Source organism: Megalobrama amblycephala, linkage group LG21 (genome assembly GCF_018812025.1).
Source record: "Megalobrama amblycephala isolate DHTTF-2021 linkage group LG21, ASM1881202v1, whole genome shotgun sequence".
Classification (NCBI taxonomy): domain Eukaryota; kingdom Metazoa; phylum Chordata; class Actinopteri; order Cypriniformes; family Xenocyprididae; genus Megalobrama; species Megalobrama amblycephala.
The window spans coordinates 6,241,847-6,268,597 of record NC_063064.1 but is presented as its reverse complement, the minus strand read 5'-3'; the positions used below and the strand labels follow the sequence as shown (position 1 = coordinate 6,268,597).

General features: G+C 36.8%; 2 protein-coding genes and 1 long non-coding RNA gene across 3 annotated transcripts; 1 reads left to right on the top strand and 2 right to left on the bottom strand.

Moving 5' to 3' along the window:
- The first annotated feature begins 888 nt into the window (after positions 1–888).
- On the top strand, positions 889–13,018 carry si:ch73-267c23.10 (serine incorporator 1). Its single transcript, XM_048173462.1, is given in 11 exon segments — positions 889–1,518; positions 3,815–3,976; positions 4,703–4,747; positions 4,749–4,897; positions 5,063–5,142; positions 8,370–8,507; positions 8,618–8,649; positions 8,651–8,788; positions 8,970–9,060; positions 11,418–11,619; positions 12,581–13,018. Coding segments are annotated over 11 exon segments (1,356 nt in total). The 5' UTR covers positions 889–1,485; the 3' UTR covers positions 12,867–13,018.
- Positions 13,019–15,959: 2,941 nt separating this feature from the next.
- Positions 15,960–19,615, bottom strand: LOC125256899 (EKC/KEOPS complex subunit Tp53rk-like). The gene is given in 3 exon segments (XM_048173221.1): positions 15,960–16,574; positions 19,314–19,332; positions 19,334–19,615. Coding segments are annotated over 3 exon segments (702 nt in total). The 5' UTR covers positions 19,544–19,615; the 3' UTR covers positions 15,960–16,101.
- A 2,028-nt stretch (positions 19,616–21,643) lies between these two features.
- On the bottom strand, positions 21,644–24,837 carry LOC125256900. Its single transcript, XR_007182209.1, has 3 exons — positions 23,267–24,837; positions 23,111–23,189; positions 21,644–23,008 (listed from the first exon to the last, which is right to left on the bottom strand). It is a non-coding gene; the product is annotated as an uncharacterized LOC125256900 (long non-coding RNA).
- Positions 24,838–26,751: the final 1,914 nt, after the last annotated feature.

Genomic DNA, 26,751 nt, shown 5'->3' with positions numbered 1-26,751 from the left:
TGTATTAAAAATTTTAATAATACAGGTTTGTAGTAATGTCATTTTATTATATATTTTAGATTGAATGTGTCAGTACCAAAGGCTGGTATCACTGAGATTGCATGAGCAGACCAAACTTTCATTTGTCTGAGATCACAAGACCCTGTGTAAAGTGTGTCAATGTGTGTTTAAATACAAGTGTTTTTGATAATTAAATGTACTTTCATATTTGATATTACAGATATGCAAATTACTACATGGTCTAATGAAATGCATCATTTTGTGGGAAAAAAGATTGAGAATGTTTCCTAATAATAATATGAAAAAAATAACACTTCACTTTAGGATTTAATAAAGTCTCTTTAAAATTAATTACCTACTGAGCAAGCAATTAAGAAATGACAGAACAATCACAGCAGTGAGTAGGCTATATGTCTGATTATCCACATAACAATAGTATTCTTCATACTTTTGTCAAATGTCTTCTCCATATAAATATTTGTAAATAAAACCCACATTAGTAACTTTTAGTTTTGTAGCTGATCAATTTACCCACTTGTAATTCAATTTTAACATTTTAATTGTTGTGGAAAGCTTGTAGAATTAAACTAAAACCTTATGAAAGTGCTGCACGGAAGCTAATATCACTGTCTCATCATGTTTCTATTCATATAGCGCATTAGCGTGTGCTTTGCAGAAAAAGATAAAGAAGGTTTACATGCATTAATTCATACATGTCAAAAACATAAACAAAACAAACCTAACCCTCATTGTGTTTTAAAAATAATAATGTCTGTTTAAAGTTATGCAGCCTATCAACTAAGAAAGCAATAGGGAATGACACAATAATCACAACTGAAACTTTTATTATCAACCACAGATACATTTATACCAGTTATCTTATCAAACGAACTAAAAGAAAATCAAAACGAGTTACAAACAAACTCGATGGCTGTTGGCTCATTTCTTAACGATAGACCAGCAGTGGCTGTAATCACTAAATTATTATCTCACGTCACCACACAACGTAACCTACAAACTATTGAGCATACATAAACAGTTATTAGCCTAATAAAAAAAAGAATCTTAACTTCATTCGACGCGGAAACACAATCACGTTACCGAAAACAGTTCTGTGATCCAAGGACAATCCACTAAAATTTTCAGTGGCTAACACAAAACAGGAATTTCGTGAATATTCATGTAAGCTCCGCCCAGTGTCACCGAAAATCTCAGACACCGAATATTTCATAACAACGTTTCCCTTTCAACAAACCTGCTGGGTAGACGTCACAAAGCCTAATTAATATTAATGGTGTTTGATCACGTGACGGATCTCCCACCTGTCATTACAGGACTCAAACACAGGCGCATGGTGTCTACATGAATTTCTGCCAGCATGATTGTTAAATTCTGTTTTTACTAGTTTAGTTATTCTAAAATGACTCACACATTACTTTAACAGGAGATCAGTGGCACTGCGTCTCTTGATTTTGTTGTTCTATTATGGGTGCTGTGCTGAGGACCCTGAGTAGTTGGGTAAGTTGGTTTGCTTTTTATGTATATATTCACATTTATTTCGATTGGTAACATAATGAAAATGTTTATGAATCAATGAAATGTTATTCATGTGTAATGAAAGCAGGACAGGTCAAGAAAATCCCGTTACTTACGCTCGTGCTTAACTGGATTAGTCACATTGTTTTCTCTGACAGTCAGCAGCGCGCGACACTGGGTCAGTTCTGTTACGTCACGACAGTTACGTGTACAAGGCATAACATTCACATTACGCTATGAAAACGTTTTTTTCTCTGAACATTCAAAATGTCCAATTCATTAATTGTTTTAAAAACGTTTTCTCATGGTTATACGAAAGTTAAGGGAATATTCAATTGTATCATCTTTCAAACATTATGGGAATGTTACTTTTAAATCTTCACAGAACATTCTGAAACAAAAAGCAACATTTAAAAACGTTAAACGAACGTCCAACTAAAATATTACAAGAAAAAAGTTCCATGGACAATATATATAAGCTAAATAACATTTTGTGCTAACGTTTTGAGAACAACTTTAAACGAACATTCTATTAACGTTACTGGAAGAATGTTGATAACTTTCAGAGAATCTTTGCCAGAACGTTAGCCAAAGTTCTAAGAACGTTTCCGTTCGCTTGGCACTATTCCATACCTTTTAGGTAAAGTGATTTTGTAATTTGTTGTTATTAGCTAATATAGGCTATTACTACTGTATTACAGGTAAATAATATAGAATATTACTAAAGACAGGTGAATTCTTGAGAAGAAAACACATATTCCACACATTATTTTTTACACACTAAGGCGTAATGTTGCGTTGTGCACATGACTTCTCAAGGTGACAGTAGAATTAAGTTGTTTAGAACAGACTGAGCTCAGATCAGATCTCACATCAGCTGTTTTAAATCTTAGTGTCTAATTCATAAACAGCGTTAGACCTCCTGCTGAAGTCATAATTACATTAACATCTTACTATTAACGTCCATAAATTCCATATCATGTGTGCAAGTGTTGTTAACAAATGCAAATTGCAAACACTAAGTCATCCTATTAGTAGTGGAGTTATTAGCTGATTAAATAATTGTTTAAAGCTGCAGTCCGTAACTTTTGGCGCTCTAGCGGTTAATAAACGGAACTGCATGCATCTTGCGAAACAACATTGTAGTTGTTTCGCAAGCTACAAACTACTACTCTCTGTTTATGTCAATGACGAGTCACTGTGCTACGAACCGAACCAGTCTAAAATAGACTAAAATAGAATACACTTATTATAAGTGTACTGTTGTGATTCAGGATAAGACAAAAACATGGTTTGGAAAATGGATTAATGATGTACTCACTCATTATATCATTTTTGTAAAATTGGAGCACAAAAAAGTTACTCACATCAGCTTTAAAGGGTTAGTTCACCCAAAAATTAAAATTCTGTCATTTATTACTCACGCTCATGCCGTTCCACACCCGTAAGACCTTCGTTCATCTTCAGAAAACAAATTAAGATATTTTTGTTGAAATCCGATGGCTCTGCTTAGGGAGCAATGACATTTCCTCTCTCAAGATCCATAAAGGTACTAAAAACATATTTAAATCATGTGAGTACAGTGGTTCAATATTAATATTATAAAGTGACGAGAATATCTTTGGTGCGCCAAAAAAAACCAAAATAACGACTTATATAGTGATGGCCGATTTCAAAACACTGCTTCAGGAAGTTTCAGAGCATTATGAATCAGTGTGTCGAATCATGATTCAGATCGCGTGTCAAACCGCCAAACTGCTGAAATCACATGACTTTGGCGCTCCGAATCATGATTCGATACAATGATTCATAATGCTCCGAAGCTTCCTGAAGCAGTGTTTTGAAATCGGCCATCACTATATAAGTCGTTATTTTGTTTTTTAGGCACACCAAAAATATCCTTGTCGCTTTAAAATATTAATATTGCACCACTGTACTCACATGAACTGATTTAAATATGTTTTTAGTACATTAATGGATCTTGAGAGAGGAAATGTCATTGCTCCCTATGAAGGCCTCACTGAGACATCGGATTTCAACAAAAATATCTTAATTTGTGTTCCGAAGATGAACGAAGGTCTTACGGGTGTGGAACGGCATGAGGGTGAGTAATAAATGACAGAATTTTCATTTTTGGGTGAACTAACCCTTTAAGTTCTTTTGTAATTCTAAAACTCTTATGGCCTCTTTGGACTGTTGACATATACCATAATTAAACATATAGTAATTGTTAACATTACCTTTGTATGTAAAGTATGGCTTTTTTCTTTTTTTGCAGGTTTCTTGCCTTTGCGACTGTGCAGCATGTCTAAGGTGCCGATGCTGCCCACAGATCAAGAACTCCATCATAACTCGAATCATGTATGCCTTCATCCTTCTGCTTGGCACCATCATTGCCTGTGTGATGTTGTCTCCTGGTGTTGAACAACAACTTAAAAGAGTAAGAATGAAGCATTAGTAGGGTTAGAAATAATCCAATAACCCAAGTAATGTACAGCAAAATCTGACAAGGGATTGTTACATTGAGTTTTAAGATTTGTGAATTTAGAAACCAGACACTCAACGAAGATTTTTGTCTCTTATATGCTGAGATAAAAGAGGTCAAACAAACAAATATTGTTTGTAGTTGATTTGTCAATGAAAGTTGAAGAAGTTCTAAGGATTTAAAGAGGTCCTATTCCGCTTTTTTTCATGTTCATCTGTCTTCAGTGTGTAATGTTGCTGTTTGATCATGAAAAAAAACTCCCTGAAACGCCTCCATTGTATTCTTGAGTTTTCTTCACAATATTCCTCATTTAAATAATTCATATGCAGGATAAAGGGGCGGGGCCTGGTTGAGTTAGTAGTGTGTTGAAACTGGCGGTTATGGTAAGGGGCAGGACATTTACCAAACACTCTCGAAGCACTTGACCAATCACAACACACTGCTCCAGCCGACCAATCAGAGCACATTGTGCTTTTCAGAAGGAGGGGCTTCATAGAGACAGGAAATAAACAGAGCGTTACTGAAAGATTGGGAAGAGAGGAGCTGCAACAATGGAGAATATGAGGAAAATAATCAACATTCAAGCATGAAAACCTGTTCTAGTAGAGCCCATAAACAACATCAAGACTTTGTAAAATGGCATAATATACTAACTTCATCATTTCATGTCTTCATTTTTAGATCCCTGGTTTTTGTAATGGAGGAGCAGGCTCCAGTATACCAGGAATTGAAGGCCAATGTTCAATGTGAGAGTTTTGTTGGTTATAAGGCTGTGTACCGGGTTTGCTGTGGCATGAGTTTGTTCTTTCTCACCTTCTCTCTGCTCATGATCAATGTGAAGAACAGCCGAGATCCCAGAGCTGCAATCCACAATGGGTTAGTCCATTGAAATGTGGACCCAAGTTACAACTGTCAATTTCTTGATTATGAACTAGAAATTCCAATACATGTAAAGCCACAGTTTGCAGCTTTAATACTAGTATTTTGCCATGCTATGAAACTTTTGAGACATAATTTATCCACTTCTCTATATTTCATCAGGTTCTGGTTTTTCAAGATTGCAGTCATGATTGCCGTCACTGTTGGTGCCTTTTATATTCCAGACAAGCCTTTTACCCGAAGTAAGAATTTCACTCATTTTATAAATCAGATCGAATTGGTTGTAAAATTAATTGAAAAGCTAAATATCAGGAATGCTGATATCTGCCATTATTACACGGCTCTGTGTAATACTTGATTCTGATTGGTCAATTGCACCATCCAGCAGGTTTGTTATTCCCTGATAACAACCAATAAAAATGGATAACACAGGCTCATCCGGGTTACTGAAGTCTGCAGTGCTATAAGCTTGCGGTTTTTCCTCATGGACGTTATTGCATTCGGTGAGCTAATAAAATATTAAAACTCAGTCAAATCAATATTTTGTGTACCAGTTGTCATCCAGTATCATAGACTCACTCTCAAACTCAGCTTCTGCCATTTTGTGACTATTTTGTTCACTGTAATGGATTATAAGATAACAAACAGGTACGATTTTAAATAAGTTTTATCTCAGATCAATATGTCTTATGCCCATAATTATTTATGTGCCGAAATACTGTGTAATATGACTATGGTATGACTGTATCATATCTCTTAAATGTCTGTCTAGTTTGAACTTGCCGCTTGCTAGCAGCTGCTCTCTCTGCGGAAGCTTTGCGTTTAAAGAGCTAATGAAATATTTCCATTCTGTCACGTTCCCGTTCATTCCGGACTCCAATTCCCATAGTACTCTCCTTGCCAGTCACATGCACACACTCCATACCAATCATTAATTGCCACATACAGCTGAAGCACATGATCTGGACTATTTAAGACTCACTCACACACCACCTCTTGGCAAAGTCTTGATTCACCCTTGTGTTCAATTCCGAGCGTTTTCCTGTATTTATTGCCTGCCTGTTTCTGATCCTGTTTGCCTTTCGTGTACGAACCCTCTGCTGCCTGCCTTTGGACTGTGTAGTTTCCTGACCTCGTGAGTGAGTGATATCTGCCTGTCCTGACTACTGCCTGTATCTTGACCATGATTCTGCCTGTCCCTTGCTGTTCCTGTTTGCCCCTGCTTGACCCTGCCTGTACGACCACGCTCTTTTATAATAAAGCCTGCAAATGGATCCCTGCCTGAGTCCCGCCTCGTTACACATTCAGATCAATATTTCATGTCTAATTATTTACGTATGTGGCAAGTAGCCGTGTAATAATGCAGATAATGTACATCCAGCCGGTTGTTCTTCGCAGAATAAACGCCTTCAGGGTGATGCAAGACCCCATCGCGTCGGGGACCCGATTACCCTGTCGGGGTTTATTCTGAGATAACAATCGGCTGGATGCACTTTATCCCTTACTTAAATAATATCAGATATCACTGCAATAGGTTGTAGTAGAAGTGACTTGTTTCTGTCCTAGACTCTGTAAAAAAGCATAGTATTATAAAAAAAAAAAACATGCTCAGCCTTTGCAAGTGACGAGACTACATGTTAATAATAAGGATAAAGTGTTTGTGTTACACTTTATTTCAAGGTGATGTAGTTACATTGCACTTACTCAAATAAGTTAAAACTAATATTAATTAACTACATATACTTACTATAGAGTTATCGTTAGGGTTTGGTTTAGGATTAGTTACTTGTAATTGTCCATAATTTACTATTATTACTATAGTAAGTTTATGTAGTAAGTAGGGGTGTAACGGTACACAAAACTGATGGTTTCACAGTTCGGTACGGTCCAGTACAGCAGGGGGAGAAAACTAAACAAAATAGTTTTTTTTCTATTAAACAGTAGTATACTGAACAAATTGTGTCCCTTCTCTTTAAATGAATTCAATTATAATTAAGGAAAACAGAGCAGGTTGGGCAAAATGCATTTAAGTATTTACTTATAGGAGGACAATGTCAGTCATTTGCATATGCCACACTCTCTGCTAACAGCTGGTGGTGATATGACTATGACTACATTTTGGCTTGTAGATGTCTTCAGGCCAGGGCACTTATCAAACATGTGAAGTTTGGGCTAGGTTGGACATTGTATGCCTGACTTACAAAAGCTTCCTCTTTCATGGCGAAATATCAGTCTTTTTCAGGCTGCCACGGACACGCCGTTCTCCGAAAACTCAAGGAACTACAACATCTGCAAAACTTTTGCAGAGAAAGTTCAAAATATCTCACTTCATGTAGGGTTTTCAGATTTTGCACCTAGGGACTTTTTTTTGTAGGTATTGGGCTGTTACATGTGTCACATGTGTCTACCGAATTTCATACTTGTGCGAAGGGTGCTTAATTGAAATTTTGTAGGTGGCGCTATCAAGCCATTTTGCCACACCTAATTCTGAAACCCATATCAGACATAAATTTTCACCACTTCTGAAGCGTGTGCAAAGTTTCAAGAGTTTTCGAGCATCTTTAGGCCCTCAAAAATGCCATTCATTTCGGAGGAGAATAATTGACTGAGCAATTCCAATAGGATACTTACACCATCGGTGCTCGGGCCCTAATTAAAAGCTGTCGCTTGAAATGAGGCGCCTGTACAGTGATCTGTCACGCCACATTAAAGAGTGTCAAAACAGCATTTTTTTGTTTAAATTTCGGGATCAAATGGACAGAATTTGAAAGATGACACTTGGTTTCCAATCAAAAGTAACAAAATGCAGAGCTTATTTCGATTATTTGTGGTTAATGGTGGTTAGGCTACAACGCGGTAGATCCAATGGGCCAGGGCTGGGCGGGACAGCAGGGGGCGGTGCGGTTCGGTACGCCATGTGAGTATCGCGGTTTGTACCGTGGGTGGTATATTGCAGTTTTTCGGTTCGGTTTGAATATCATTACACCCAGTTGTAACATGTAACTACATCACCTTAAAATAAAGTGTTACATCAGTAGTTTTGCAGTTGACCTTTTTCTAAGCCCCAGCTGAAAGGGTTTGTTCAGGCAAAAATTAACATTCTGTCATCAATTACTCACCCTCATGTCATAAGTCAAACCCTTAAAACTATATTATACAATTATTTGGTGGGTGTTTTTTTTCCCTGTTTATTATTATTAATAAATGTAACTAATTATTGAGCATTGGCATCTTTCATAATAACATTGATGTTGCTTACATTTTAATGTCATTCCCAACAGCATCCCTGTGGTAAAAACAATGAAATGCATCACATCTTCTTATGTATTGATTTTTTTCTTATTTAGTTGAATGGCCAAAGGTTGAACATTGCTTTTGCATGTTTTTCGAGACCTTCATAACTCTTATGTTTATTTATTCTTTATACCCAGCTCATTTTGGGTGTGTTAATATCTGTCTCTTTTGTTAGTGTGGTTTATTGTGGGAACCTGCGGAGCGTTTTGCTTTATTCTGATACAACTGGTTTTGCTTATTGACTTCGCCCACTCGTGGAATGAGTCCTGGGTTGATAAAATGGAAAAAGAAAACACAAATAGGTGGTATATAGGTAGGTAAATATGTTACACATGTATAGAAATGGTATAGATTTGTATTCTTCATGGCTGAATATTTTGCCATAGTATGCATGTTGAATAATGTTATGACCCTTGCTTCTAGCCTTGCTGTCGGTAACAGGACTGAACTATAGTCCTGTCCTTCACGGCTGCTGTTCTCTGCTATAACATCTACGCTCAGCCTGAGGGATGCATGCTCAACAAGTTCTTCATCAGCTTCAATATGTCGATATGCGTCATAGCTTCAGCTCTTTCTGTACTGCCCAAAATTCAGGTAGTTACTGTTAAAATGCATTTTTACAAAGCCATGTTTTTGCTTGTCTGTACCAGCCATATAAATGTATTCATGCCATAAATAGTTTTCACTTGTAATTACATCTATATTTCAAGTTCATTTAAAAATAATAATAATTTATGGTGAAATATGATTTTTGTGTGTGTTTGTGTAATTCTAGGATTACCAGCCCAGATCTGGTCTTCTCCAGTCATCCATTATGACTTTGTACACCATGTATCTTACCTGGTCAGCCATGACCAATGAACCAGGTTAGCAGCTTCACAAGAGTTTTTATATATTTAATCTCATAGAGTTCGCAACCTTCTTTTTTCTTTGTTAAATTAGACAGTGTGAATCAGGCTGCATCTACATAACATTAATCCAGATACATTTGAAAATTGTGTTTTTGTTTCAAAAAGCACTGAAATGTCTGAAAACACTTAAATCATCTTGCTGGTCATGCATAAAAGTAAAAGCTCACTGATAAGAGATGATGAGAGATATGCATCACATGACTAAACATGCATCACCATTATAGCAACTTAGCTCAAAAGGGAAATATGAAAAATTCAATTATAAATATTTGGATCAGTTAATTGAATTAACTTCATGTAGCTGAATTAATATTACAATCAATTAATCTGTTTGGCCAGCCAACACTCAGTATTGATCGTCTATCAACCCTTCAGAAAGGATATTTTCCATGGCCACAGAAAAATAACACTTTCTTAGCATGTAGCTGTGATCATAATCGTTAAATTGACATCAGCAGATCAGAATCAGCTCGCAAGAATGTGTACAAAAGTTTTAACTAAATCACGAACACATAACTACTCTAACAGACACATACACACAAATCACGCATACATGGGAAATAAGAAAGTGGAAGTGAATTAACAGGGGAAATGAGCTATGAAAAGAGTCATTTAACGAGCTGGAAGAACCATCAGTTTCTCAATATAAAGCACCTTTGTTAACAAAGAGGTTCACAACTTAATACTAAATCGCTGCTAAGTGTTCAAATGTACGATACTTGCAAATGTCTTTGGTGTTGAGGAGCGTGCGGATATGCAGTCTCGAGAAATTCTTGATGGTTCGGTCAGATGGTGCTGAAGTTGTAATCGATATCTTCTGCATTGAATGAAGAAATGACAACGAATTTGTATTGTTAATTTGACTCTGTGGTCGAGGAAGTTGCGCATGTCTGTGCGGCTGCACCGGCTTGGGGGCCGGGTTAGGTCTCACACGAACAGCAATTAGTAGACGCAGCAAGCAAGAATTAGGAGGGAACTTTGTGTTGGCTTTTAAGAGGTCACACCTTTGAGTTTTGGCTTGACCAATGAAAAAGATGCAATTGTCAATCGAGAAAGTTCCTTAGAAAGTGAACTCATTTGCATGAGGGGAGTAAGCTGGGAGTTTGTGTCCATCATACTCTGATAAATATAACAAACATACAATACATTCTATGAGATGGTGATGGTGAGTCATTAAACGACGAGTATTTTGATATGAGACACCACCTAGATGGGCTACATTATCTAGTAGATCTATCATCAGGCATGCATAACACTATACAATATACAAACGATAAACAGTAATGATACACAAAATGTACTGGGGATACACCTAAATGTTCATTCATTTAGGCACATTTGTCAATGAATTAGTGGAAAGGAGTCCATTTTCAATAGAGGAATGCATGTCTGTTTATTGTAGCCTGTTCTTTTCTGAGCAGGCACATCATTTTCAAATATCTCTGTTCACAGTCCACACTACAAAGCAAAAACGGTGTTTCAGTTTTCTCTACTTGGGAGAATGTCTTCAAACATTTTCAAAAGTATCCAGATTCATGTAAACATAGCCTATGTTCATTCAAGATGGAGAGGTGTTTACCCTCGTTTTTATCTGTGACATTTACTTATGGTGTCTGTTGTCTAATGCACTTACGACTGACGTCAAGTGTCACCGTTTCCAGGTCCAAACGTTCTATCAGATTGCCAAAAGCAAACAACAAACAGTGCTAATATACAGTACTAGCCAACAGTGATGTCCAGCCTAAGAAAACTGATATATTCACTTTACTACAAGTTATTACCCTTTATTTGTGCAACAAGAGAGAACCAACAAAATATTAATAACTGATTATGTTGTAGTCAATGTATTTCTATGCATTTTTGGGGTTTTTTTGCATAGTAAAATAAAACCTGTAGCTGTAGTTTGCCTTTTTGCCAAACAATTTTGTCAGATAAATACTTTAACCAAGTTTAGTATTTTGTTCGTCCCTCATATTTAAAATATTTTAAAAAATATAAAATATTTACCTCATATTTGGGTCATTAAAAACAAATGTCCCCGTCGAAAATCACTTTTGGCTACTATTTGTACACTCATGATGTGATGTAATACTACCGAAAAATCATGATCCTAACCTCCATTTCCATACCGAAATCTCAGACGGTCAGACAGCGAATTCATTTTTTAGGAATCGTTAAAATATTTGTGGACCATGACTTTATAACCTAAGCAGATAAGCTTGGAAAAACGTGTATGATTGTTGAAAAAGTGATGATTTAACTTAATTTCAAAGTTATGTCAGTTTTTATTTGTGTCCATCCCTCACCTGCAGACCGCACATGCAACCCGAATCTGCTCAGCATCTTCCAGCAGATCACATCCTCCACAGTCGCCCCACTGGAGATTGAGAACCAGACTGCCATCATCATCGTCGACATAGAGGAAACCGTCCCATCGGCCCCATACTTGCAGTGGTGGGACGCTCAAAGCATCGTTGGACTGGCCATTTTTGTTCTCTGCATTTTGTATTCAAGGTACAGTGTTTTTTAAGTTGGATTTATATAGTCATGGAACAAAAATATTGCCACCCTTGCACTGTTTTTTCAAGTAATTAGCAATTTCCTCTGAACAGAAGTGCTGTATGTCTGAGTGAAACGGCTTCTGGAACAAGAACAAATGTAGGGCGGGGCTTGATTCTGCCCGTGAGGAATTAATTTGTGGTTTGCTATTGGTGGAGCTCATGTGAGTGACAATCCCTGCCCCGCCCTCTCGCCAGTAAACACATCATCAGAGAAGTCGCTATGAAATCAAAATTGACTATTCTTATTTTTTATGGACTATAGCAGATTCATCCATGCACATAATTTTTTTTTTTTTTTAATTATTTTATAAATGTATGATCTTTGTAATCTTGAATCAGAATAACTTCCCCTCCCTCTTGCAGCTTCTCTTCTCTTCTCTGATGATGAGGGCGGGGCAAGCTGTCACTCACATGAGATCCACCAATAGCAAAGCACAACCATCCAATCAATTCCCTACAGACAAAATTAAGCCCCGCCCTACATTTGTTCTTGTTTGAAAAGCTGTTTGTCCAAGCTTATTCTTTGACTGGTAGTTTTTATAAACATTCTTGAATACCTTAAAGGGATAGTTCACCCCAAAATTTAAATTTCATCATAATTTACTCACCCTCTATTTGTTCCAAGCCTGTATAAATTTCTTTGTTCTGCTGAACACAAAGGAAGATATTTGGAAGAACGTTTGTAACCAAACAGATCTCGCCCTCCATTGACTACCATAGTAGGGAAAAAATACTATTGTAGTTATTGGGGGGTGAGATCTTGCTTGGTTAGAACAACTTGAGGGTAAGAGTTTTTATTTTTGGGTGAACTATCCCTTTAATACTCTCTAATATCATAAAATAAGCATCCAGATTGGCCATATTAGAATTGTAATGCTTAGCCTAATAAATTGTTTTATTTTTTTTCTTGGCAGTATACGCTCTTCCAATACAAGTCAAGTTAATAAACTAACCTTAGCTGCCAAAGACACCACCATCGTGGATGATAGCTGCACAGGAAGTGCTGAGATGGCAGAAGAGCCTTCGACACCACTACATGTGGAGGACAACGAAAGAGACACTGGTTCAGTACAGCTACGCTTTCTTTCACTTCATGCTGCTCCTGGCATCCCTTTATATCATGATGACCCTCACCAGCTGGTACAGGTGTGTGTGGCGGTAGTGCAGCAAGATTTCCCAGTCATCACTAAAGTACTCTGAAGAATTCTTTAACAGTTGGAGTAGAAAAGTAGAAACATACACATAATAGCAGGCACTGATCAGGGATAACATTATGAGCACTGACAGGTGAAGTGAATAACACTGATTATCTCTTCATCTCGGCACCTGTTAGTGGGTGGATATATTAGGCAGCAAGTGAACATTTTGTCCTCAAAGTTGATGTGTTAGAAGCAGGAAAAATGGGCAAGAGTAAAGATTTGAGCGCGTCTGACAAGGACCAAATTGTGATGGTCAGAGCATCTCCAAAACTGCAGCTCTTGTGGGGTGTTCCCGGTCTGCAGTGGTCAGTATCTATCAAAAGAGATCCAAGGAAGGAACAGTGGTGAACCGGCGACAGGGTCATGGGCGGCCAAGGTTCATTGATGCACGTGGGGGAGCGAAGGCTGGCCCGTGTGGTCCGATCCAACAGATGAGCTACTGTAGCTCAAATTGCTCAAGAAGTTAATGCTGGTTCTGATAGAAAGGTGTCAGAATACACAGTGCATCTCAGTTTGTTGCGTATGGAGCTGCATAGCTGCAGACCAGTCAGGGTGCCCATGCTGACCCCTGTCCACTGCCGGAAGAGCCAACAGTGAGCATCAGAACTGGACCACGGAGCAATGGATGAAGGTGGCCTGGTCTGATGAATCACGTTTTCTTTTACATCACGTGGATGGCCGGGTGTGCGTGCGTCGCTTACCTGGGGAACACATGGCACCAGGATGCACTATGGGAAGAATGCAAGCCGGCGGAGGCAGTGTGATGCTTTGGGCAATGTTCTGCTGGAAAACCTTGGGTCCTGCCATCCATGTGGATGTTACTTTGACACGTACCACCTACCTAAGCATTGTTGCAGACCATGTACAGCCTTTCATGGAAACGGTATTCCCTGGTGGCTGTGGCCTCTTTCAGCAGGATAATGCTCCTGCCACAAAGCAAAAATGGTTCAGGAATGGTTTGAGGAGCACAAAACGAGTTTGAGGTGTTGACTTGGCCTCCAAATTCCCCAGATCTGAATCTAACGGAGCATCTGTGGGATGTGCTGAACAAACAAGTCCGATCCATGGAGGCTCCACCTCACAACTTACAGGACTTAAAGGATCTGCTGCTAACATCTTGGTGCAGATACCACAGCACACCTACAGGGGTCTAGACGAGTCCATGCCTCGAGGGGTCAGGGCTGTTTTGGCAGAAAAAGGGGGACCAACACAATATTAAGGAGGTGGTCATAATGTTATGCCTGATCGGTGAATAACTGTATATTGTAAAATGATTTCTGAGTGATAACAGTGATTTTATTGTCATCCCAGTCCCTGATGCAGACTACAGTGCCATGACGAGCAAGTGGCCAGCAGTGTGGGTGAAAATCTCCTCCAGTTGGGTCTGTCTCACTTTATACACCTGGAGTCTGGTTGCTCCTATGATTCTCACCAACAGAGACTTCACATAGATGCATTACTGCAGTAATGTCCTGCAACCTTGATGCTATTATGAAAATAATTTTTGTGTCAACTCTCAGTGTTTAGTATAGTAATAGATACAACAATGTTAACATGTTTGGTCTTGGCAGAATAGATCTGCTACGCTGCTGCTGTTGCTGATTATTGCAGTACGGGACTTGATAATGCCAATACACACACGACGTGCTGCTGCTGTACATCATAGCATATGTGAAATGGCCTATGGCAGATCTATACAGGTGGAGCTGGGGAAGGTGGGGGGTTTCAGAAAGTGTACTGCACTGCTACAGCAAACGTTGACCAAGTATTTGAAAGATGAGACGCAGCTCATTGGCTGCTGATGCAACAGGAACCAATCAGCTTTGCCCTATAAAGAATGATGCGATTGCAAGCAGATTGAGTTAAGAACCTATCAGCCTGCGCCATCTAGAGTTTCATGACAGAACTTTGTATTTGTTTTTATATGCTTAATTTAGAGACATTTTAATTTATCAGGGTTTTAATGTTTAAGGATTTCATTTTTGGACCATTTTGCCTATTAACCTTAGCATGTGGATGTTCTCTGTGCTATGGAATAAAAAATAAAATAAGTAATTGCGACATTTTTTTTTTTCTCGCAATTGCGAGTTATAAATTATGTCAAAATTGTGAGAAAATGTCAGAATTGCGAGTTTGTATCTCACAATACAGACTTTATAACTTGTAAATATTTAAATTTTCTGAGAAAAAAAAGTCAGAATTATGGGATATGAACTTGCAATTGCAAATTATAACATCTGGCTTTTTTTCCTCACAATTGGAAGTTTAAATCTTTAAAAAAATTCAGAATTGTGAGAAAGTCGCAATTGCCTTTTTTATTTTTTTCTTGTCAACCTACTGCTTTAGAATAAAACAAAAACTGATGGTGAATTTGTATTTTTTATTTATTGTTAAATTCTGTTTCTATTGGTTGGGCACTTTTTATTTTTGTATCTTTTACTGCATGTTTTGTTTTATACAGAAACTGCTATATTTTCTGAGGATGCAAATATGTTTTAGATATGAATAAGCCGTTTTTGTACAACCATGAAAATTCCTGTATAATATGTACAATGTATTAATGTATTAACATTAGTATATTTAACAGTGTATGTCCAATGATCTATTATGTATTTTGTTTAGATTTAGAGATCAATTAAACTGAAAATTAGTGATCATGAACATTAGCATTTGCTTCTCATTGCCATCAAATATTTTGAGATTATTTTTTTTTAATTGCCCGTTTTTGTCATAGCTAAAGAGTTTTTAATTCTAGAAACTATATATTATTGATTTCAACAGTACAAAATTTTGATCCAGTTCTTTTTGGATACATTTGCAGGTTTCGAGGATCCTGGTTTACATGTTTAGCATCACATGTATTTTTAGTAGGCCTCAAAATATTCAGCTCTAATTTTTTGACAATTATTGCTCTATATTATTATTTATATTTACCAACAAAAAAAAACACTACATTAAAAACCAACAAGACCACTCTTTGAACAACACTGATTATGAACATTTTCAAAAAAAAAAAAAATAATCAGAGGCTTTCCATGTGTAAATGTTGGTGTCTTCAGTCAAGGGTGTACATTTGTCTATTATGAATTGATCATTTGAGTTTAAACCATTTATTACATTATATTTGTATACTAGAGCTCAAATAAATGTAAAGATGACTACATTTCCAACATCAAACTACAGCTCTAAGCTTGTAAAAACAGCACGTGACACCAAAATATATTGCGTACTGCGCTTTATCCGACCATAGACCTCTTCCGTCCTCTCAACCGAACCTCGTCCAGTTTCTTGATGACTGCCGAGGACTTTTTAGATGAAGCCGTGTAACTTTTCACAAGTCTCTCAAACAAAGTCTCTGTTTTGGGGTGAGTGCTGAGAAAAGCTTTCTCCAACACATACAGGTCAACTCCTTTATCTTCTGCTAGCGCAGAAATGTAACTCAAGCCAAAGTCAATCAGAACCAGGTGAATATGTTGCTGGTCAGCTCTGGTAATCAGAAGCATGTTGGAGGTGGTGAGATCACCATGAATGACATCTTCGTCATGCATCTGAGCCAGGACTTCACCGATCTTGTCTGCTAGAGCCTGGAGGCGCTGTGGGTTTTGTTCTGATGCAATGTGGTCTCTGACCGACACAGAGTGAATAATATCCTCCAGGAAAATACAATGCGTGGTGTAGTCAACGAAATACACAACAGGTGCGTTGATACCTGGGACAAAGGAAACAAACAAGTCGATCAGAGTAGATGTAATTAATGTATATCACATCTTATTGTTTAACTGCTCAAATACACACAACGTGAATGTGATCAGGTGGGGACAAATGTATGTGTCAGTATACTGCATCTGTGCATTAGCTCTTAAAGTGACAGCAACCTAAAAAACCTAATGCTGCTGTCAATATTGTTAATTAATCACTAATTGCTCATGACTTGAGTGCATTTTGTGACTTTAGTAAGAATTATTGCATATTTAATTTATACAGTGGAGAATATGCACTTTTAGTTTACTGTTTAATTTTATTAATTCTGTAGTATCTTTTGTTAAAACTTAAAGCACTATTCATTTCATTTGTTTTATTGTATTTTATTTTATTTGTCCTATTGTATCAAAATTGGTAGAGAAATATGAAAAATTATGGGTATTGTTAACCTCATTTCCAGCAAAAAACAATTATATTGGAATATAAATGGTTTTGAGTAAATAAAATTGCCTACATTGTGATAAAATTTGTCATTTCATTTTTGCGCACAAAAAGTATTCTCGTCGCTTCATAACATTAAGGTCGAACCACTGTAGTCACATCAACTGTTTTAACACATTTACTACATTTCTGGACACTGAAAGTGCTAATTTTATTGCTTTCAATGAAGAATAAAAAAAGATTTCATCCTCTCAGATTTCATCAAAGTATCTTAATTTGTGTTCTGAAGATGAACGAAGGTCTAATGGGTGTGGAACGACATGAGGGTGAGAAATTAATGACAGAGATTTCATTTTTGGGTGAACCAACCCTTTAAAACAAGGTATTATTTGTTTAATACCAAAACTAGACAAAATCCAGACAGATAACTGAAGACCCACAACTTTAATGAACGTAGACTATAAGATCTTAACGTTAGCATATGCAAACAGATTAAAAAGTTGATAATAAAATTCTGGTATAGAATAATCAAGAAGGGTCAAAAGATGATTCAATTACAGATTGAGAGAGACAGGACAGAATATGACTGTAGAAAGGGAGATGGCTGAGAGACATTAAAATAGAAACGGTCAGAGGAAAAACTTTCCAGCGCTGGAGAGACCGAAGCAGGAAGGCCTGAAAATGGATGCCGAGGTTGCGTTGTTTCTGCTCCATACGCGAGTAACACTGGTTATGCTTGGTTTCACAGAACCAAGACATGCTGTTGTTGTAATATTAGCTATAGTAACATGACAGTTTTGAGTAGGGCTGGACGATTATGACCTAAAATCAAAACCTCGATTAACTGAACATTTTACCTCAATTACGATTAATGAACAATTTTGTTTCTGTTTTTTTTTTGGGGGGGGGGTTTGCCCTCATAGTTCACTGACAAGGTTTGTACTGTAAATGTGTCTAAAAATTTATCTATGGCTCGTAACATTTCTTACAGATTTCTGCTCGTTGTAAATCAGATAAAGATAAATTAGCACAGTACCAGTACGAGCGATTGCGTGTGTGAATTAGTCATACCGTCTCTCTATTAATTGTGAAGCTGTGGGTTGTAAATAGTTCCTTCAAAAGTTTAAAAATATATGCTATAATAAGATTTGAGTTTCTAAGCTACTTTACTGATAAATCACAGGACAGCGCTGACAACTACTTTCTGCTCCTCTCTGTGCGCTCGATCTTCACGTTTTGTGCAGCTACTCTTTGTATGAGTGTTCGTGCCACAATCAGATCGTCTAAAATCGCTTGAAACGTCCAAACTGGCAAACCTTAAAACAAATACGACTGACAAAGTTTAGTGAAGACGCAAGGCTCACCGCTCGCACGCCACTATGTGTTGAACTGACGTTGACCTCCGTGTTGCTTTTATGCCACTGACTGGACAGGGGTAGAGTCACGTGGCTGCACACGCGGTACTATGTTTTTAAGGGGGAAAAGGATTTAAAAAAAAAAAAAAAAAAAAAAAAACTGAAATAACGTCGGTTAGAGGTTCTGTATTCCAGTTTAAATTACTTTTCGATTAATCGTCCAGCCCTAGTTTGGAGTGTCATCGTTTGTCTGGAGCTGCTGGTGATTAACAACCAATTCTAGCTTCTATATACTTGCGTTTTGTAAGTTCATTTTTTTGTTCTTCCTTGTCATTTGCTTTTTTATCTAAGCATTATTTTGCTTCACTTAAGTTATTATAAAGAGACATCCACTTCCTGCACTTTATGTTCATGCATTTTGTGGGCAGATGAAAGTCGTTTGTTTGGGTTGACTTCTAATATGAACAGTGTTTCTCAGAAATTGCTTACTGCACCTTTAATGAATTACATTTGTATATGCTTTTATTTTGGAGTGATTTCAAAATCAAATCAAATCACATTATTTATAGCAAGCATCAAGTAATATTCATAGCAGTTCTTCTCATTAAAGCCTTTAAGTACACAGAGCTGTACCTTTCTCTATTTGATTTTTTTTTTTTTTTTTTTATTAAATTAGCCTACCTTCAAATTAAATGCTTTAGCCAGGACACTTTTTAAACCCTGATTAAAATAAAAAAGATTGCGAAAAATACTTCAGAAATAACTTCTTAACATTTTCTATATACATATTATACACACACACACACACACACACACACACACACACACACACACATTTACTCCATAATATGCGAGTACCGTTCCTGCTCTGCGTTGTAAACGCTCGCTCGCTCGCACAGGACCTGTAGTGCGCGATAAACCCACAGGATCAGGTGTTGTAGTGCGCTCACCTGCTCTCCTGCAGCGCAGTAATGGATCGCACCTCCTGCGTGGTTCTGCGGCGCGTCAGTTTCTCATCGACTTCAGGGTGGCGATATAATTTTGGGAATCTCTCTTTAATAATGACGGACCGCCCCAAAAACGTACCTCGATAGACACGAGCTTCTGCGCCTTGTTTAATCAACTGTGCGTCTTTTAAATACGACGGGACACTCGCTTTTAGTGAGTTTGACTGAGCCATGATCCAAACCAACCCTCTGACATGCAGCCATGCGCTCTCTGTTTCCGGAAATAAACACTCTTCTTCTTTTATAGGGCACACAAGCGCATAGCGCCACCTACCGTACCGTCATGAATGTGCATACCTATCAATATTTTGGGAACGTCACTTTTGAATGTTCTCTGAACAAGTATTAACATGTAAAAAAAAAAAAAAAAACTAAAAATTAACATTCCCTGTTAGCTGGGTTCTCTCCACATATCTGAACATATAAAAACTAAATATTCAATATATGCAAATATGCAATTTGTGTAGACAGTGTAGCATCCAAATCTAGCAACACCTGTGGAATAAATACACCAACACCTCTGTTATATGTGTGATATTGAAGCATAGACTGTAAAAAAAAGTATTTATATCATTTTTTAACTCTAAAACACCACTATGTCCAACCACATTCAGCATTCGCTTAGTGAGGTCTGATCGCGCTCTGACAATGGCAGTGATGTCTAGCACTCGTTGAAGTATATGCGCGAGACATCACTGCCGCTGTCAGAACGCGATCAGACCTTACTAAAGATCTATGAACTATCCCTTTAAGCAGAGCGGTTAAGATAAAGGGGCTTGAATGATTAATAATCAGTATAACCTGACAAATAGATATTTATTAAATGTTATTCACATTATATTTAATCTGCAACAGCATTGTGAACTTTTATAACAATGCATTTGGTCATTAAAGGTGCCCTCGAATCAAAAATTGAATTTTTCCTTAGCATAGTTGAATAACAAGAGTTCAGTACATGGAAAAGACATGCACTGAGTTTCAAACCCCATTGTTTCCTCCTTCTTATATAAACCTCATTTGTTTAAAATACATCCGGAGAACAGGCGAATCTCAACATAACACCGACTGTTACGTAACAGTCGGGGACTCCGCCCCCAATATTTACATATGTTCATGATCCAGGCCAGGCGGAACCGCCCAGCGGAATCATCGGAAGTTCTGCAAGCAGAGTGAAGAAACAAGCCAAGCGAGGATAACAGCGAAAATGGCAGATCATGGAAATAAATGTTATGTTCCAGGCTGTGAAGGGGATGTGAAAACTTTTCATAGTCTTCCTCCAGAAAAAAACTGTCAAAAGGCATGGCTGATGTGTATCTATAACCGGATACCGGAACAATTTAACTCAAAGTTGTTAGTTTGCTCTGCCCATTTCACCACGGACAGCTTTTCTAACCTGGGACAATATCAAGCAGGCTTCGCTCAGCGTTTGACACTGAAGAAAGGGGTAATTCCAACTATATTCCCGCAAGCAGTAAGTAGTGCTTTTATCCACATCTTGGCTGTAGAAACTATTTCTGATTAAATGTAAAGTTTCTTAGTGAGCTAACAACATTAACGACCATGTACCCAGTGTTGTCTAGATCTAATGCAAGATGCTAGTACAGTAACAAATAGCAAAGTTTACGTAACTACTATTAACGGTGAGGTTAAAATTTATTTTTTAATAAACTTTGTTATATAAATCTATAACATAACCGTAGATACATATGCCAATTCTCTTTTGTCGGATATAATTATAATTTGACCTATATTTAACCAACAACACATTACACCGAAGCTAACTATGTTAGTTTATTTGCTTACAGATAGCTACAGATACTCGATCCTTCTAGCTAACTTTCTACACCGTTCAAACTGAAACGATAGTCATTTGACAAGACATTTAGTCACTTTTTTTCAAATATTTTTATTTTTGAGAACTTGTATGACTTGTATGCGTACACCTGTGGAAAAAGATATTTATAGACGATGTAAGTTTTTGTTACTAATAGCTAAATCGTAATCACACTACGGCAGCTGAGTAGTAAACATGACACTGCTTTTTTGGAATGTCTTCTATGCTTTACTTTGGTTGGCTAAATAAATCAAATTTAAAATCATATCGGTAATGTCAATATATTAGAAACAAATTTTCGTTCGTTGTTTAGAGTTGTTATTGCAAAGTGAAGAAGCTATCATTGTAAAACCATACAGCGACACATTATTACAATTATTTTTTTTTACAATGCTAAAACAAAGTTGCAAATACTGACGTTATGAGTTATAGTCTAAAGTTAACGCTATATGCTAGTTCCATTGACGTAACAGTTACGTTTTGCAGGTGCATACTGAAAATAAAGACTAACTTACCACTCAGAAACGTCTATGGCCAATCGCAACAAAATTGGTTGTTCCTCTACATCTGCATCTTCGTCAGAAACAGGCTCAAACATATAAGGTTGAATACCAAAACTCTCCATCGTTCACGCCGTACAGTACAGATTTGTTCGCTATCAGTGTGAGCTACTGGAAGGAGCCGAACAGTGAAACAGCCAATCAGAGCGGAGCACCATATTACTATTCATGAGCCTTCCAAATAAGGCAAAAACAGACCTTTTCATTCTAGGGGCTATTTGTGGGGTTATAAATGGAGCTGTAAAACCATATCTGGACAATTTTCGGCCATAAAAAAGCCACATACCCTCTATGTAGATATCAGGGAACAATTTAAAATGTTTTTTTCAAATCACTCAAGGGCACCTTTAACTTTTAAATGCATCATTTTACAAAGATGAGGAGAGTTCTCTGTATGAAAGACCCATGACTGGCAGATAAACGTGCGACTACATTTCTCTTCGAAATGGTAGGAAATTAAATTTAATTCAATGTGGAGGATTTTAACTGTGACAAGATGATTGATAGGGCAGTCTAAACGGCTCAGACTAAATACTTGGGGTTTCGAGTCTGACGACAGCACGAGGGCGTGGCTTATTCGCAAGGTCAAGGAGCATGCGCCATTTACATGCCCCGAAAAGACTTCAATAGTAATCGTGCAGAAGCCCTCGTTGTGTTTGTTTCATTTTTACTCAGTTAAAACAAGAAAAAAAAAGCTAATGTTTTATAATACTGTAAAATCACGTGACACTGTTGCTAGGTGTCAAAAGCACATACACTATCAGTGAAAAGTTTGGAAACATTTTCTTTTTTAATGTGCAGCAGCATAGCGTCTAATACCGTAAGATCTGGTCAAACAAACGATTGGCTGAAAGCGGTGTCAAATAAATATCTGTTATATCATTGGTTAAAAACGTAAACAAGCCTGCTGAAACAGAAACAGACATCACAATGTCTTGAATAAATAAAAATACTGTGAACAAACACTTTTTACCTCTTCTGTTACACATAGGTCTACATCAAATTGTCCGGCAATGAATAGAGTAGGCTTTTTCAGAATCACTGTATCATGATATCATCGATATAATGGAAAAAATTTTATTACGAGTACATTGTAGTTGCGAGTACACCAGAGTCCTATGCAATTATTCTTGCCTCACTAAATGCCGCAAAGTGTCCTCCTTTTTGGTGTTATGGAAATGGCCACCCTATTTCTACCTCAGCAATGTCATGCTTGATCAGCTCTGCCAGAAGTGTCTCAGCCTCTGTCCAAATAATACCATATTTTAAATTTCACATTGCAATAACACCTTTAATTATTTCCATCACTGTAGTTGCAGTATAATCAATGTATAACTTGAACATACTACTCATCTGGCAAATCTATTTTAGCGCAGTCTGTCAGCAAGTTCTCTTTCAAAGAACCAGACTGGTCCCCTGTTTCACCTAAAACATAAAAAAATTTGCATTGAATGATGACTTAACATGGATGCAGAGAGCATTCCTTCCCTTAGTCACCTTACCACTGATTCTTTTCTCAATTCTCCTTTTTTTGGCTTTCACCTTTCCTTTTCTTTTCTATGGTGGAAGTACGCAAAGTTTCAGTTTTATGTCATCTTGGTTACTTAGAAGTGGTAGTAAGTCTTCTTTTGGAACAGAGCATTTCATCTTTCCCGCAAGTTCATCAATGACTGTAGTTGCATTATGTAACAACTCATGATCCATGCATATGTATGATAAATCCTGGAGAATTTTAAATTTCTCTCGAAGGGCACACTGTGCAGTGGAAACTTCAATTTGCCTCCATGTCTGTCTTCAAGCACTGAATGTCACAATAGTCTATGGCAATAGGATGTACAGTATTGTCCTTACATGTTGGCGCGCTGCCCACGAAGCTATCGGTGCAGACAGTAGTGTCCTTGTCAATCACTTCCTTCACCTCCAAATGTTTCTGACTTGACACAACATCCGAGTCAAGAGTGACATAAGGACTGCTGATATCATCTGGGCACAATGAGTACCATGAGCTGTCAGTGTGTTTGAAAACAGCAAAAAAAAATGCTTGCAGGATAAAAAAGTGGAATTAAAAGATCTGCATTCACATGACGGAAAACGGTCTTTGTCTCCGAGATCCACAGAGTACCATTCACATGACTGCTCACTCTGGACTTTATAAAGCCCCTTACTCTGCTCTTGAACCTGTTGGAAGGTACAGTAACAAGCTGCCTCTAGGTTTTTCAGGCAGTTTTGCACAAAAGATCTTGGACGGTCCCAGAGGAACTCAGGAACATCAGCACTGTATACTCTGTGCTTGACTGCTGTACATGTAATTAAGTTTAGCATATGAGAAGAGCTGCTCTGGGATGAATTCAGTAACGATCATTTCAATCAAAGATGATACTGTTTTAGTGCCCGAAATCTTCAGGTAAAAGCTCTTCAGGGAGTTGTTCATTGCTTCGATGCCATTGTTTGTGGTTACAGATACATTAAATCCATGAGGGGAGAATCCTCTGCACCACCTCTGGGAGAAAAAAACAAAAAACAAAAAACTTTTAAATCTAGTTACAAGTACCAAGCAAAAAAAGCCTTTCTGATCTCCCTTTACACTACATAAATACCTTTCTGACCTTTCTTTACACTACATCAAAAATACCTTTACTGTCAATGTATATAAAAGCACTACAATTAATTCTAATTCCCACTGTGACAATGCACAGACATCAAAAGAATATTCTCAAGGTGACACTGTTGTAAACCCTACCTCTTTAATATTGAGCCACCTTTTCTCAACATAGTTTCGAACAGCTGTGTTACTCTTATACAAGACACTGTCCCTGAGCTTACTTATTGCTGCCTCACATGTTTCTCTATCATGTGCAGATGCTACACTACGAAGGAGGCCAAGAAGTTAACTGCGATCCTGATCAGAGAGTTGGTTCTTGCCTGCAACAGGTACATTAAAATGTTACAACTATTACTGTTTAATACACGCATAATTTGTAGCTTTGTCCAGTTAAATAAACTAACGTGAATTTTTCCACATGATATCAGTACTTCTCTATTATACACATTTCTTTGTAGAAAAAGTTCTTCATCGTAAGAAGAAACAAAACGAATGACAAATATATTTGATCATAAAACATATATATATATATATATATATATGTATTTTTTCCATTCCCCTTAATATTTTGTTTAATATCAATTACTGCAATTAAATTAAACTAATTTTGTGTGGGGCAAATTACATGCTATTTCTTAATATATATATATATATATATATATATATATATATATATATATATATATAATAATAATGTCTTTCTCGTTTAACCTCATTTAAATAGATGAATATTCGAATATTCGTTTTTTACGAGCCCAAATATTCGAATACAATATTTTGGAAAAATGCCCATCCCTAGTCTCTTCTGGGTTTTCTTGCGTTGTTTCGGGTATGCCTGAGAATATCAGATTGTCTCGCATGCTACAGCATTGGAGATCCAGGAGTTTCTTTTATTATGATAGAAAGAAATCATTTTAAATCAATTTAATTTTAATTTATTTTAATTTTGATTGATGATTTTGATTTTCCATACGCAACTGTTAAGGTGGTTTGTTTTTCCTCCACATAAATACTTTGATTTAAAAAGAAAAATTGTTTAATAGATAAATGCAATTTGTCTATCCTTATGGCATTGTTTGAATAAAATATTTGTTCAAAAGTTTTACTTTCATTTTCTTTTTAGCGTTAGTCTTTTAAATTTTACAGGTTTCCACGTTTTATTCTAATAAATATATTTTAATAGCCTATATTTCTAGAGCCGTTTAAAACTTGTAGCCAAGCTATGTCCAGTTTGTTATTTGTAACGTGCTTCTATCAGCGTATGTGTAAAGAGAACAGATGTCTTAACCTTAGCCTACCTTCAATGTTTTGCTTAACACGTACTGTATGCATCAAAAACAATAAAAAGGTAAGTGTATGGTAACTACTAGACTATTTATAATGTATTTGACAACTTCCTAGCTTTATCAATTGTCATTTTTACGATATTGTCGATTATCGTCTGTAGGCTGAAAGTTATAAAGTTATATGCTCTAGCAGATACAAGCTATTTTTCTTTATGCAAGATTATTTATTTTTTTGTAAAAAATAATATAAATGATATACAACTTGTTTAATATGTAAAAATGCTCAGTTTAATTTAGTGTTTTGCGTCATACACACAGACACTAAGGGTCAGTGTATCTTTCGTTGATTTGATTTTCCTTATAGAAACTAGTTTTAAAAAACTAAAAAAAGTGTGGCTATTTGATTTTCATTTTAAAATACAAAAATTACAATTAAAACACAACACGTTTTTCTTTATCATGGTCAAAAACGGAGGAGCAAAATTTTAAAAATGGTTTGATTTTTAGTGTTATACTTTAAAGCATTCTACACGATCCCAGACGAGAAATAAGGGTCTTATATAGAGAAACCATCATTTATTTTCTTTTTTTAATTTATTTTATTTTATACGTTTTAACCATAAATGCTCATCTTGAACTAGCTCTCTTCTATTAGTATTCTGGCAGTGTAGATGCTGTTAAGTGTATTACTGCCCTCCACAGGTCAAAGTTTGAACTAAATTTAAACTCAATATGCTAGTGCAAGTATATAACAATTAGTTCAAACATTGACCTGAGGAGGGCAGTAATACACTTAGCAGTGTCTACACTGGCGGAATTCTAATAGAGAAGAAGAAGAGAGCTATAGTTCAAGATGAGCATTTAATCGTTAAAACGTATATAATTTTTAATTTATTTTATTTTTATTTTTTTGGAAATGAGTGATGTTTTCTCTAGATAAGACCCTTATTCCTCATCTGGGATCGTGTAGAACTCTTTGAAGCTGCAATGAAACTAATTTTGACCTTCAACTGTTTGGAGGCCATTGAAGTCCACTATAAGGAGAAAAATCCTGGAATGTTTACATCAAAAACCTTTTCTTTTCGACTGAAGAGAGAAG